The sequence below is a fragment of the Salmo salar genome, chromosome 22 (assembly GCF_965601325.2).
Source record: "Salmo salar chromosome 22, fSalSal1, whole genome shotgun sequence".
Lineage (NCBI taxonomy): Eukaryota > Metazoa > Chordata > Actinopteri > Salmoniformes > Salmonidae > Salmo > Salmo salar.
The window spans coordinates 48,052,667-48,064,769 of NC_138312.1; the positions used below are offsets into that span (position 1 = coordinate 48,052,667).

The following is a 12,103-nucleotide window of genomic DNA, read 5'->3' on the forward strand; positions in this document are numbered from 1 at the left end:
ACGAAAGCAAAGTTTGAAGGACACAATTATGAAGTATGAAGGACACATTCCTGTGTGGCTCAGTTGGTAGAGCATGGTGTTTGAAACGCCAGGGTTGTGGGTTCGATTCCCACGGGGGACCAGTACGGAGAAAAGAAATGTATGAAATGTATGCATTCACTACTGTAAGTTGCTCTGGATAAGAGCGTCTACTAAATGACTAAAATGTAAATGTAAAAAATGTATTATTTCCATTAAAAATCATTATTTATAACCTTGTCAATATTTTCTATTCATTTTGAAACTCATTTCATGTATGTTTTCATGGAAAACAAGGACATTTCTAAGTGACCCCAAACTTTTGAAAGGTAGTATAAATATATATCTTCATTGATTCTTGAAGAATATAACTTAAATGTTTCATGAGCTTAGTTCAACTGTCACACTCATGAGAACCAGAAATATAAGCTTGTTTTATTCCAATGTTTGTAAACATTGCAAATGTAAACAAACACTGTGTAGCCTCATAACATGGTTAAAACAACATTTTTATATCATGGATGGTCAGTCCTTGCATCCATAGCTCTGTATATTAATCTGAGAGTGGTCACATTTCTCCAGGCACATCCCTCAGCTTTTTACCAAAAGAGGCAGGGCAACTGTTTTGTTATTGTTTCATCTGTGGATTTGCCCTTTAAAACAGCTGCATATTATCAAGTGTCAGCAACAAAAAGGTAAACAATAAGTCTATAGCAAATGCAGCATATGGCATTCATTTTTCACATGTAAATAGCCCTTTTCAGTAGTGCTCAAAGCATGCCATTCCACAAATGCAGCATTTTTCAACTGGAATCAATCAGTCCAATCAGTCCTCCATGACAACAAAATCATAAACAACAGTAGGGCTGGTTAATAAGTCCTTAGTTTTGGGGTCATGTTCAGATAAAACAATTTGGCTAATCTATACTTGAAGATAGCAGATCAAGGGGCATAACATTTATTGGAATGACTGGAATTTTGTTAGACTTTGGTTTTTAATGTAAAGATATACTTTAATAATATTATTATATGTAGTAGAAAGCAATGGAATGTAATCAGATTACATTAATGAGTTTGGGTAATCCAAAAGTTACGCTACTGATTACAATTTTGATTGAATGTTTAATAATGCAAAAACACAGTGTTGGAGAAAGTAAAAGTACAATATGTGCCATGTAAAAAAGCTAACGTTTAAGATCCTTGCTCAGAACATGAGAACATATGAAAGCTGGATGGTGCAAAGCTGTCATCAAAGCAAAGGGTGGCTATTTTGAAGAATCTCAAATATAAAATATTTTTTGATTTGTTTAACACATTTTTGGTTACTACATAATTCCATGTGTTATTTCATAGTTTTGCTGTCTTCACTATTATTCTACAATGTAGAAACTAGTAAAAATAAAGAAAAACCCTGGAATGAGTAGGTGTGTCAACTTTTGACTGGTACTGTTTATATTATGGACTCTGAGATTGCTCAATCTGACATTTCTTAATTCTTTCTATTAACATTTTTGGATTATGTGTTTATTGTTTTGTATTGCAAGGTATTATTACTGCACTGTTGGAGCTACAAACATTTCGCTGCACCTGCGATAGCATCTGCAGATATGTGTATGCCAATAAAATTGTATTTTATTTGGCAGAAAATATAATTTATGAACGATGGGATCGATTAATTAATAAGATGAAAAATGATATAACAGATTAGAATTGTCACAATTATAGTACTGTATTGTTTATGTCAGGGTTTCCAAACTGGGTGGGGTGCAGGTTTTCTTTTTTGCCCTAGCACTACACAGCTGATTCAAATAATCACGTAATAACCAAGCTTTGATCGTTTGAATCAGCTGTGTAGTGTTTGGGTAAAAAACCAAAACGTGCACCCCTTGGGGTCCCGAGGACAGAGTTTGGGAAACGCTAGTCTATGTTAGAATCAGAAAACTATCATTATTATTGTAGATTATACAAAAAAAAACTCACTTTCTCTGGCCACCAGAGGGCATACTTTTCTTGTTTACAGGCCAGGGTATGCAATGGACTCCAGTATACTCTGCACACTGTAGTAGCATAGGCAATATAAAGCAAAGCATAGGAGTTTCATAGGAGCATCATTCCAGGCAGACATTTATACCCATTGCATGTAAACAAATCAAATGTGTATTTGTCACCTGCACAGGATACAGCAGGTGTAAACAATACAGTGAAATGCTTACTTGCAAGCTCAATACACACACACATTATTTATTTGTACATATGAAGTACAGGTTATTCTGCAAATGTAAAATGTGGTCAAAGCAAAACTCTTATTGCAAACAGCTTCCCTATCTATATTGATAAAAAACACAATTTCCATAAACACATCATTTGCATAGGTCCACTGAAAGAGAGAACCTGAAAAGTAATTGACAAACCCAACATCCATAATACACTATTTTATACTTCTCTTAAAGATGTCCTCCAGCCATTTTTTAACTTCTGCTGTTGAAAAGCAATATTCCAAGTATTAGTGCAGTAAAGTACACACACTAAAGCAAAATAGTGTTTTTTAGACAACTGCAAACTTCCAAGGAGTAGGGCAGTCAAGGAGTTGGTCTAATGGTCAAATGTGATGTCATCAGCCTTCCTCCTTGGTTGAGGAACAATAGAGGAGGATGGAGAATAAAAGAGGAAGCCCCCCCTACCTGGACCACCTATTAGATTTGCCATTTGTTAAGTACATCAGGTGTTAAAAGGGGAAAAGTAAAGGACATTGACAAAATTATGTTAACACAACTACTGTATAGTTACAAAAAGTGCATCTGTGCAACTCAAATGTGACCAGATATTTTGTTTCTTGGTAGGTATTTGCAAGAACAATAACACAATATAAATGTGGAATTTCATTGGAACAGCACAGCTGTTCTCAATATGGTGGAGAACAGTACCACAGAAGAACTGATGCTACTGTACAGCAATGACATGATAAAAGGTGTTCCCTAGAGATCCAGACAGTAGCTTGGCCAGACAAACTGCCTTATTAAGGAGTCCCCCAGGCAGCTTTTCAAACAACTGGGAGCTTCAGAACACCAGAGAACACGGCTCCTATCATCTTTTCCCTCCCTCCCAGATGTAAAACCAGAAACCATAGACAGCTCCTCCGCACAGCGGCCCTTTAGCTTTTTCTCTAAATAAGGCAGCTTATCAGAGTTCCTGTCATTTCAGCCACATTCCCATTGCCAAACAACCCTGGCTCCGCTGTGGCAGTGGCGAGCTGCAGGCCTGCACATTCTTTTCCCTTGTATGGGTAAATGCCTGAGCAGGGCTGGCTCTGTTTGGGACAGCCGGGCAAGGCGATTGGCCAATGGAGGAGTGGGATGGGCCGGTTGAAGACTTTCTTTAAACAAACTTTTCAGTGTGGCTGCCTGCTTCCCTTCCAACTAAGCACTGAGACCCAGACAGAAGGCCTTAGAGAACTCCCCAAAACAACTACAATTCACCTGAAGCCAAGGTGAGATGGATTTAAAAAAAAAACATTTTCCTGAATGTTGTTTATCTTAGAGGGATTTTATGTTGGGATTAGATGTGGCACTTTTAAAGCATTAGTCAGAATTGTATGGGATACTGTCAACAGTGGTAAAAGCTGCGTTAAAGGTGAGGGCTGGATAGGGTTTCTGAGTTCTTCTTGCATGCCTAAAGCGACCAGTCACAGGTCTAGGGTCATCTGGTGTAGCTTCTCATCACGGTGGTGCTCTGTAGCCCAAACAACTGTGTTGTGGAATTAAGATTTGACCAGTTGTCACCACTCTGTGCCCCATGTAGAGTTTTCTAAACTCTAGAGCAGGGGTATTCAACTCTTACTCTACAAGGTCAGGAGCCTGCTGGTTTTCTGTTCTACCTAATAATTAATTGCACACACCTGGTGTCCCAGGTCTACATCAGTCCATGATTAGAGGGGAACAATGAAAAAAACACAATGGAACTGCCTTCAAGGTTCAGAGTTGCGTTTGAGGGCTCTAGAGCCTCACTTCTAATCTAGAGCCTTATGTTTACCTGTTTTTAGACAACGAGAGGTTGGTTTGGACTGTATGTCGCATTTAGAAACTTCCCCAGTGCTGACCCCTCAGAAGTAGTAGTGGTGTCTGTGATGAGAGGTTAGGTCAAGACAGGGATTGACCTAACTTTGTGTGTCTGGTCAGTGGGGCCCTGGCCGCAGAGATGAGGTGTGGTTGGTACACTGATAAACACACAGTACATCCAGAGAATAACAAACCAATGATTTTGAAATGTTGATTTCAGTTGATCTTGAAATGTTTTCTAAACCTAATCGGTGAGTCAGCCAGTCGAGAAACCTGAGGAATTCAATTGGTTGCAGAAGCAGTTTAGTAATTCGGGCCTAGAAATTAATTCTAGAGTGAAGTTGTGAAAAACAGATTTCCAAGGTGGCTTCAGACTGAAGATCTAGTTCGTTAGAATGAGATGAGGGTTTGGACAAGACTAATTGATCTGTTTTAAATGGTTGTGCAAAGCGTGCTTACAATGACATGGGGATCTAGTCATCTCTCTACAAGAATGTGAAATATTATAGGAAATCAGGCAACTCAACCCTGAGAAATTCACTTCTAACATTCTCATTTTTGAACAGCCTCCTAGTCATGGTGATGTGTTATAAACGCATGGAAAGAGAAGGACTGAGAACTTCTGAAGAAACATTTGCCCCCAGGCCCAAATCCTAATCTTAAAATTCCTTCATCCTTTGAAATGAAGCTGGACAATGAGCAAGCAGTTCGCCAGTGAAAACTCCCTTACATCTCTGTTACCTCCAATAGCAAGCGGAGACACACTGAGTGAGAGAGACTTGTCGTTTGCCTAACATTTGACTAGGTTATATCACTGGACAACTGGGTCTTGTTCAGTAGGGATGAAATGGTAGAAAACATTTTGGTACCAACTGACATTGCCCCAATGAGAACGTTTTGACGTTTTAAAAAAGTATCTAATTTTGTGCCTGTTGAACATGGCCATGATTTTGTGATCTACCTCTATCACACTCATGCAAACACATACGTCGTTCCCACCTATGCTCAAATAAGGCTTGCTAAATGATGCTAAGGTAGCCTGCTTTATATCTTGGTTACCAGTGTTTATCTCCTGTACCACATGCCAATAGAGAGAGAGAAACAAAATATTCTCTGTCAGTCATCCAACATGAGGAAGAGATTTTGTGTGGAGAGCTTCCCTGAGTCTAAGCGAATATTTCATATGAATAACATGCTTCAGTGGCTCTCAATGCATTCTGTCATAGTCTGGCAGTCAATGAACTCATTATATCTCTAAATGACTCAACCTTAATGACATGTTACTTCCTGTATGGTATTGGCTCTCACTCAGTCTGTATTCTGATGTGCCACCACCCAGCAGCACTATCACCGCCTGTGCACACATCGTCAATGACGCACACTGAGTGACGGGTCTAAGTTTGGCCCATTCTCCAGGATACCAGGTGGCTATCTTGTGACATCTTCACACTGCTCACTGCAGATGACAGTTAGCAGTGGCACCACCTGAATCTTTAGTGCGGAGAGAGTGTAATTTGGAGGTCGATGGCATCTGGCACCAATGCAGAGACTGAAAATTTAATAATTGAGACTAAGTAATAACCAATTTTCTGGCACCAAATGAAGTCCCTAGCCTTACCTAGACAATTTATGTACAATTTTTGCTCATGTATGATCATATTCAACGCATATCGCAATCACGCTGATGAGGGTTGACATGTAGGCCTAACTAAATCATCACTTTCAGTCTTTTGCATTTATACTCTTGTACCATGATAAATTAAGAGCATTTTTCTTTATTCAATCTTTTTTTGGGGGGGACATTTCCCGTGGGAGAGACGAGAACCATCCTCTTCCTCAATACAACAGCCTACTTTATGGAGTCGTATCTTTCATCCAACCGTAACGATCCATGTCCTATTTTGCACGCCTTAGGCCCATCCAACCACCATCATGTCGAGCAAACGTGCAAAGGGGAAGACCACCAAGAAGCGCCCCCAGAGGGCCACATCCAACGTGTTCGCCATGTTCGACCAGTCTCAGATCCAGGAGTTCAAGGAGGCCTTCAACATGATCGACCAGAACCGAGACGGCTTCATCGACAAGGAGGATCTTCATGACATGCTGGCCTCACTGGGTAAGACATTGGCCAAAGGGGAACCCATAGGAACCTGTTGTTAGTGGGTCGACTATATTCAAGACCTAACCAGCGTATACTCACCAATTCTAGACTGAAACATCCTCCCCAAAAACAACCTTGTAGATGTATAGCAATGGAACATTTCCCAGCTAAATACCAGTACTGTCAAATAGAGCGCTAACAATAAGCATGCAGACCGGTAATAACTACCAACCGGGCACATGCGTCAATTAAACGTTGGTTCAACGGACGTCGAAACGACGTTCATTTAACAAGTATGTCCCCATGGGGATTGAACCATAATATATATCTTTACTCAATGTCTACCTTCGAACAGAATTCAGATTTTACCACTTAATGTTGACTATGGTGTGAGTGTTCTGTTGTGGTCCCCAGGTAAGAACCCGTCAGATGAGTACCTGGAGGGGATGATGGCGGAGGCGCCGGGGCCCATCAACTTTACCATGTTTCTCACCATGTTCGGAGAGCGCCTCAACGGCACCGATCCCGAGGACGTCATCCGCAACGCCTTCGCCTGCTTCGACGAGGAGGGCTCTGGTGAGACACAAGTGCACGCACACTCACAAACACTCTCCAATGTCAACCACTAGCATCCACCTTCACAGTAATGTCAAACACTTAAAAGGAAAAAAAACTGACAGACATCTTATCCTCGATTCTTGTCAGCCTCTCTTCTTACCACCTCAACCGTATTGGAGAAGGTTCAAGGTCCCCCCACTCGAACCTTCTTCTCCAATGTTTAGAGAAGGGGAGAGGATGAGAAGAATCGAGGAAAGATAAGTTGAGAAAGAGCCAGACGATGACCCGCCTCACTCTCCCATTTTTGTAGGAGTAATCCACGAGGACCACTTGCGAGAGTTACTGACCACAATGGGCGACCGCTTCACTGATGAGGAAGTGGACGAGCTGTTCCGTGAGGCGCCCATCGACAAGAAGGGCAACTTCAACTACGCCGAGTTCACCCGCATCCTGAAACACGGCGCTAAGGACAAGGACGACATGTAGGGAGAGACGGACAACTGCTTTGCGGCCCGCACACAGTGGTTTTTAGATGGAATGGGCTTCTCTTTTATAGTCAATGGTGATTATCCATTGAATATCCATTGAATATGAGTGTATCTCAGCTAAGTGCATCTCAATAAGTCTGTAGTGGCTTCCTCTCTGTATCCTTTCTGAAATTTCCAGTGATCTGAATATTGCTTTACTCTAATCCATTCCAGGAAAGGTGACAAGATGAAAGGAAGCAATATTAGACTCTTGAGATGCACTGAACGCCTTTGTATGTGCGCGACCCCCCCCCCCCCCCAAAAAAAATAAAATAGAATTCAGCACTACATACCAGCCAAGTACCTCTTCTTGCCTCTCACACCAGCACCACCTCTGTAAGAAACTGCACCTTCTATCCAGGAGCTGTGTTGGAAAACCACATTGTAATGGACTCTCTTCTATTCTATTAATGTAATGTTTTTGACGGGTTGTATGGTACCTTCATTGCTTAAATGCTTATCATTCCACCCTTCTTTCGTTGGACATATTTCCCAGTGCTAGTCATATCTCCTTGTCATCTGGTCAGGTCTATTCTAACTCTGCCTGCATTGATGCACCACAACCTCATTCAAGCTAAAACACTCAACATGAAGGGTCAGACCTGCACAAGTAAGCGAGGGATGATGTCGTGAAGAAAGTCAGCCTTTTGAAATTGTTTCTTACTCGTTGCTCTTTCATAAGAGAGAACAGAAGGAAAGGTTGGGCTTGGTTGTGTTTGGGTATAATCATGTTTGGGTTGAATTATTGTTTAAGGAAATGTATCATGCCTGTATAGGACTAACGAAGGACCCTGAAGTGACATATTCCACTGTGTCTTTTATTCCAGATGAGTAATTTCAATGTCCTGCTGCATTCAGTGCAGCATTCAATACCTTTTACTATTCTGTATCTGAGAAAATAAAATATATACTGATTGATATTCTCTTACATTGCAGTTGTGACACTTCACACCACTTTGAGGAGAATACTTAATATTTTCTATATTTCTTTAACTCTGCATTGTTGGAAAAGGACCCGCAAGAAAGCATTTCACTGTTAGTCTACAACCTGTCATTTAAGAAGCATGTGACATAAAAATGAATGATCAAATGAAGTGGTCCAGGTTAAAGCACTAGCACCAGATATAGACTAGGCAGTATTTCAAGAGTCACTGAGTCTTAGCTGAAATCAGTAGCGGTGAAACTGCCACACCCATTTGCGATATTACAACAATATGTTACTTCAAACAGTGAACAGCATTTCCCCCCCCCCCCCCCCTTTGGATATCATTGCACATGCGAGAACAGTCTTATGTACAGATTTTTTTTATGACGATGCAAAAACAAAAATGCGCCTGGGGCGGCCAGTGGCAACATTTCTCCTAATGCAGATCTCAGCTTTAAAGGTCATTAATATTGTTTCACCTCATGCATCAACAAAAAAAGCTAAATATAATAAAGAAAACAAACTAAAAAAATGAGGCTATATACAAGGGGCACTGGTACCAGGTCAATGTGAAGGGGTACGGGTTAGTTGAGGTAATATGTAGGTAGGGGTAGTGACTGCATAGATAAACCTAGAGTAGCAGCAGCATGTGAAGGAATATGAATGTACAGTGCATTCGGAAGTATTCAGACCCCTTGACTTTTTTCACATTTCGCTACATTAGCCTTAATCTGAAATGAATCAAATAAAAAAATACTCAATCTACACAAAATTGCCTGTAATGTCAAAGCGAAAACAGGTTGATATTTTTGCCAATGTAAAATAAAAATAAGAAATACCTTATTTACATAACTCTTCAGCCCCTTTGCTATGACAATCGAAATTGAGAACAGGTGCATCCTGATTCCATTGATCATCCTTGAGATGTTTCTACAACTTGCCTGTGGTAAATTAAATTGATTGGACATGAGGTCCCACAGTTGACAGTGCATGTCAGAGCAAAAACCAAGCCATGAGGTCGAAGGAATTGTCCGTAAAGCTCCGAGACAAGATTGTGTCGAGGCACAGATCTGGGGAAGGGTACCAAATTATTTCTGCAGCATTGAAGGTCCCCAAGAACACAGTGGCCGCCGTCATTCTTACATTTCAGTTTGGAACCACCAAGACTCTTCCTAGAGCTCACCGCTTGTCCAAACTGAGCAATCAGTGAAGAACCTTGGTCACAGAGGTGACCAAGAACCTGATAGTCACTCCGACAGCGCGCCAGAGTTCCTCTGTGGAGATGGTTGTCCTTCTGGAAGGTTCTCCCATTTCTGCAGCACGTCACCAATCAGGCCTTTACTATTCAGTAAAAGGCACATGGCAGCCCGCTTGGAGTTTTCCAAAAGGCATCTAAAGGACTCGCAGACCATGAGAAACAAGATTCTCTGGAGCGATGAAACCAAGATGGCCTAAATGCCAAGCGTCACATCTGGAAGAAACAGGCACCGCTCATCACCTAGCCATTACCATCCCTACGGTGAAGCATCATGCTGTGGGGATGTTTTTCAGCAGCAGGGACTGGGAGACAAGTCAGAATCGAGGGAAAGATGAACGGAGCAAAGTACCGAGAGAGCCTTGATGAAAACCTGTTCCAAAGAGCTCAGGACCTGAGACTGGGGCAAAGGTTCACCTTCCAACTGGACAACGACCCTAAGTACACCCAAATAGACTCTAATCGCTGCCTAAGGTGCTTCAAAGTACTGAGTAAAGGGTCTGAATACTTATGTAAATGCAATTATTTTTTATAAATTAGCAAACTTATTTAAGAAAAGTTTTGCTTTATTGTTATGGGGTCTCGTGTGTAGATTTTTTCCATCTCAATCTAATCCATTTTTGAATAAGATAACATGTGGAAAAAGTGAAGGGGTCTGAATACTTTCCAAATGCACTCTGTTTGGCACCAATATGCATGCATTTGTGTTTGTTTGTCCAGGTATTTTGTGGTTAGTGTACATCAAGCCTTTAATAGTCAATGCAAATAGTGCAGGTAGTCATTTGAAAGTTTAATTTAACTAGGCAAGTCAGTTAAGAACAAATTCTTATTTACAATGACGGCCTACTCCGGCCAAACCCAGACGACGCTGGGCCAATTGTGCGCCGCCCTATGGGACTCCCAATCACGGTCGGTTGTGATACAGCCCAGATTCGAACCACAGTGTCTGTAGTGACGCTTCTAGCATTGAGATGCAGTGCCTTAGACCACTGCTCCACTCGGAATCCAAATGAACTGTTCCAAGTCTTATGGCTCGGGAGGTAGAAGCTGTTAACCTGTTGGGGATAGGGGGCAGTATTTGCACGGCCGGATAAAAAACGTACCCGATTTAATATGGTTACTACTCCTGCCCAGTAACTAGAATATGCATATAATTAGTAGATTTGGATAGAAAACTCTCTAAAACTGTTTGAATGGTGTCTGTGAGTATAACAGAACTCATATGGCAGGCAAAAACCTGAGAAGATTCCATGCAGGAAGTGGAAATCTGATTTGTGGAATCACCTTCAACACTTTGCCTATAAAACACACCGTGAGTTAGGATTCATTTTGGACTTCCTAAGGCTTCCACTAGATGTCAACAGTCTTTACAAAGTGGTTTGAGTCTTCTATGGTAGAAACTGACCGAAAGAGAGGCTTGGAAAGTTGGTCACAGGGGGAGGGCCATTACTACTATGACGCAGGTGCCCATGGGTACTCTCTCATTCCGAAACGTTTAGTAAGACAATGCAATCGTCCGCCTTGAATATTATTGAAGCTCTGGTTGAAAAAGGCCCTAAAGATTTGTTATACAACGTTTGACATGTTTGAACGAACGTAAATATATATTTTTTTGCTCTTTCGTGACGACAAGTCCCGCGCGCTACAGTACATTATGAGTAGCCTTCAGAACGCGCTAACAAGGAGCTATTGGGACATACATTTACGTTTTCAAACAAAACTACATTTGTTGTGGACCTGGGATTCCTGGAAGTGCCTTCTGATGAAGATAATCAAAGGTAAGGGAATATTTACAATAGTATATTTGATTTTAGATGGTTCCAAGATGGCGCTAATCTGTATCGCCTAGCCTATTATTCTGAGCATACCACCTCGTTTATTGCAAAGTGTGATTTCCCAGTAAAGTTATTTTTAAAATTTGGCAATGTGGTTGCATTCACGAGATGTTAATCTATAATTCTTTGAATGACAATATTACATTTTAACAATGTTTTCAAATAGTAATTTTGTAAATTGTAGAGCTGATTCACCAGAAGCATTTGAGGGAAAATACACGCGCCGATGTAAAATGCTGTTTTTATATATAAATATGAACTTTATCGAACAAAAAATGCATGTATTGTGTAACATGATGTCCTAGGAGTGTCATCTGATGAAGATTGACAAAGGTTAGTGCTGCATTTAGCTGTGTTTTGGGTATTTGTGATGCATGCTAGTTGCTTTGAAAATGGCAGTGTGATTATTTTGCGCTGGGTACTCTCCTGACATAATCTAATGTTTTGCTTTTGCTGTAAAGCCTTTTTGAAATCGGACAACGTGGTTCGATTCAGGAGAGGTGTATCTATAAAATTTGTATTTCGCGCGACGCGATTCCACTGGCTGTTGACTAGGGTCAAGCGTCCCAGGTTCCCAGACAGGTTAAGGAGCCTTTTGGTCTCAGACATGGTGCTCCGGTACAGCTTGCCATGCGGTAGCAGAGAACAGTCTAACTTAGGGCGTTCCTCTGACGCCGCCTGGTATAGAGGTCCTGGATGGCAGGAAGGTGACCATCAAAAAGGTTCAGTAGACCTTTGGACTCAACTTAGATAAAACTGGGGGAGGAGGGCATCCATGGCACAATATCTTGCTTATGTAAATTCTATGTCATTAATCTTTGTGCTTTGA

General features: G+C 41.2%; 1 protein-coding gene and 1 non-coding gene across 2 annotated transcripts; both read left to right on the top strand.

Moving 5' to 3' along the window:
• The first annotated feature begins 52 nt into the window (after window positions 1-52).
• trnas-uga (transfer RNA serine (anticodon UGA)) lies at window positions 53-122 on the top strand. The gene has a single exon. It is a non-coding gene; the product is annotated as a tRNA-Ser (tRNA).
• A 3,101-nt stretch (window positions 123-3,223) lies between these two features.
• On the top strand, window positions 3,224-8,177 carry LOC106583599 (myosin regulatory light polypeptide 9). Its single transcript, XM_014167963.3, has 4 exons — window positions 3,224-3,505; window positions 5,988-6,189; window positions 6,589-6,750; window positions 7,043-8,177. The coding sequence occupies exons 2-4, from the start codon at window positions 6,006-6,008 to the stop codon at window positions 7,216-7,218; spliced, it is 522 nt and encodes a 173-aa protein (XP_014023438.1). The 5' UTR covers window positions 3,224-3,505; window positions 5,988-6,005; the 3' UTR covers window positions 7,219-8,177.
• The last annotated feature ends 3,926 nt before the right edge of the window (window positions 8,178-12,103 follow it).

What these genes read in the sequence shown, in the direction of transcription:
- LOC106583599 (XM_014167963.3), top strand. Translation starts at nt 6,006, where the DNA reads ATGTCGAGCAAACGTGCAAAGGGGAAGACCACCAAGAAGCGCCCCCAG. An exon ending in TGACATGCTGGCCTCACTGG is followed by an intron (nt 6,190 to 6,588) that starts GTAAGACATTGG and finishes TGTGGTCCCCAG; the next exon opens with GTAAGAACCCGTCAGATGAG. An exon ending in CTTCGACGAGGAGGGCTCTG is followed by an intron (nt 6,751 to 7,042) that starts GTGAGACACAAG and finishes CCATTTTTGTAG; the next exon opens with GAGTAATCCACGAGGACCAC.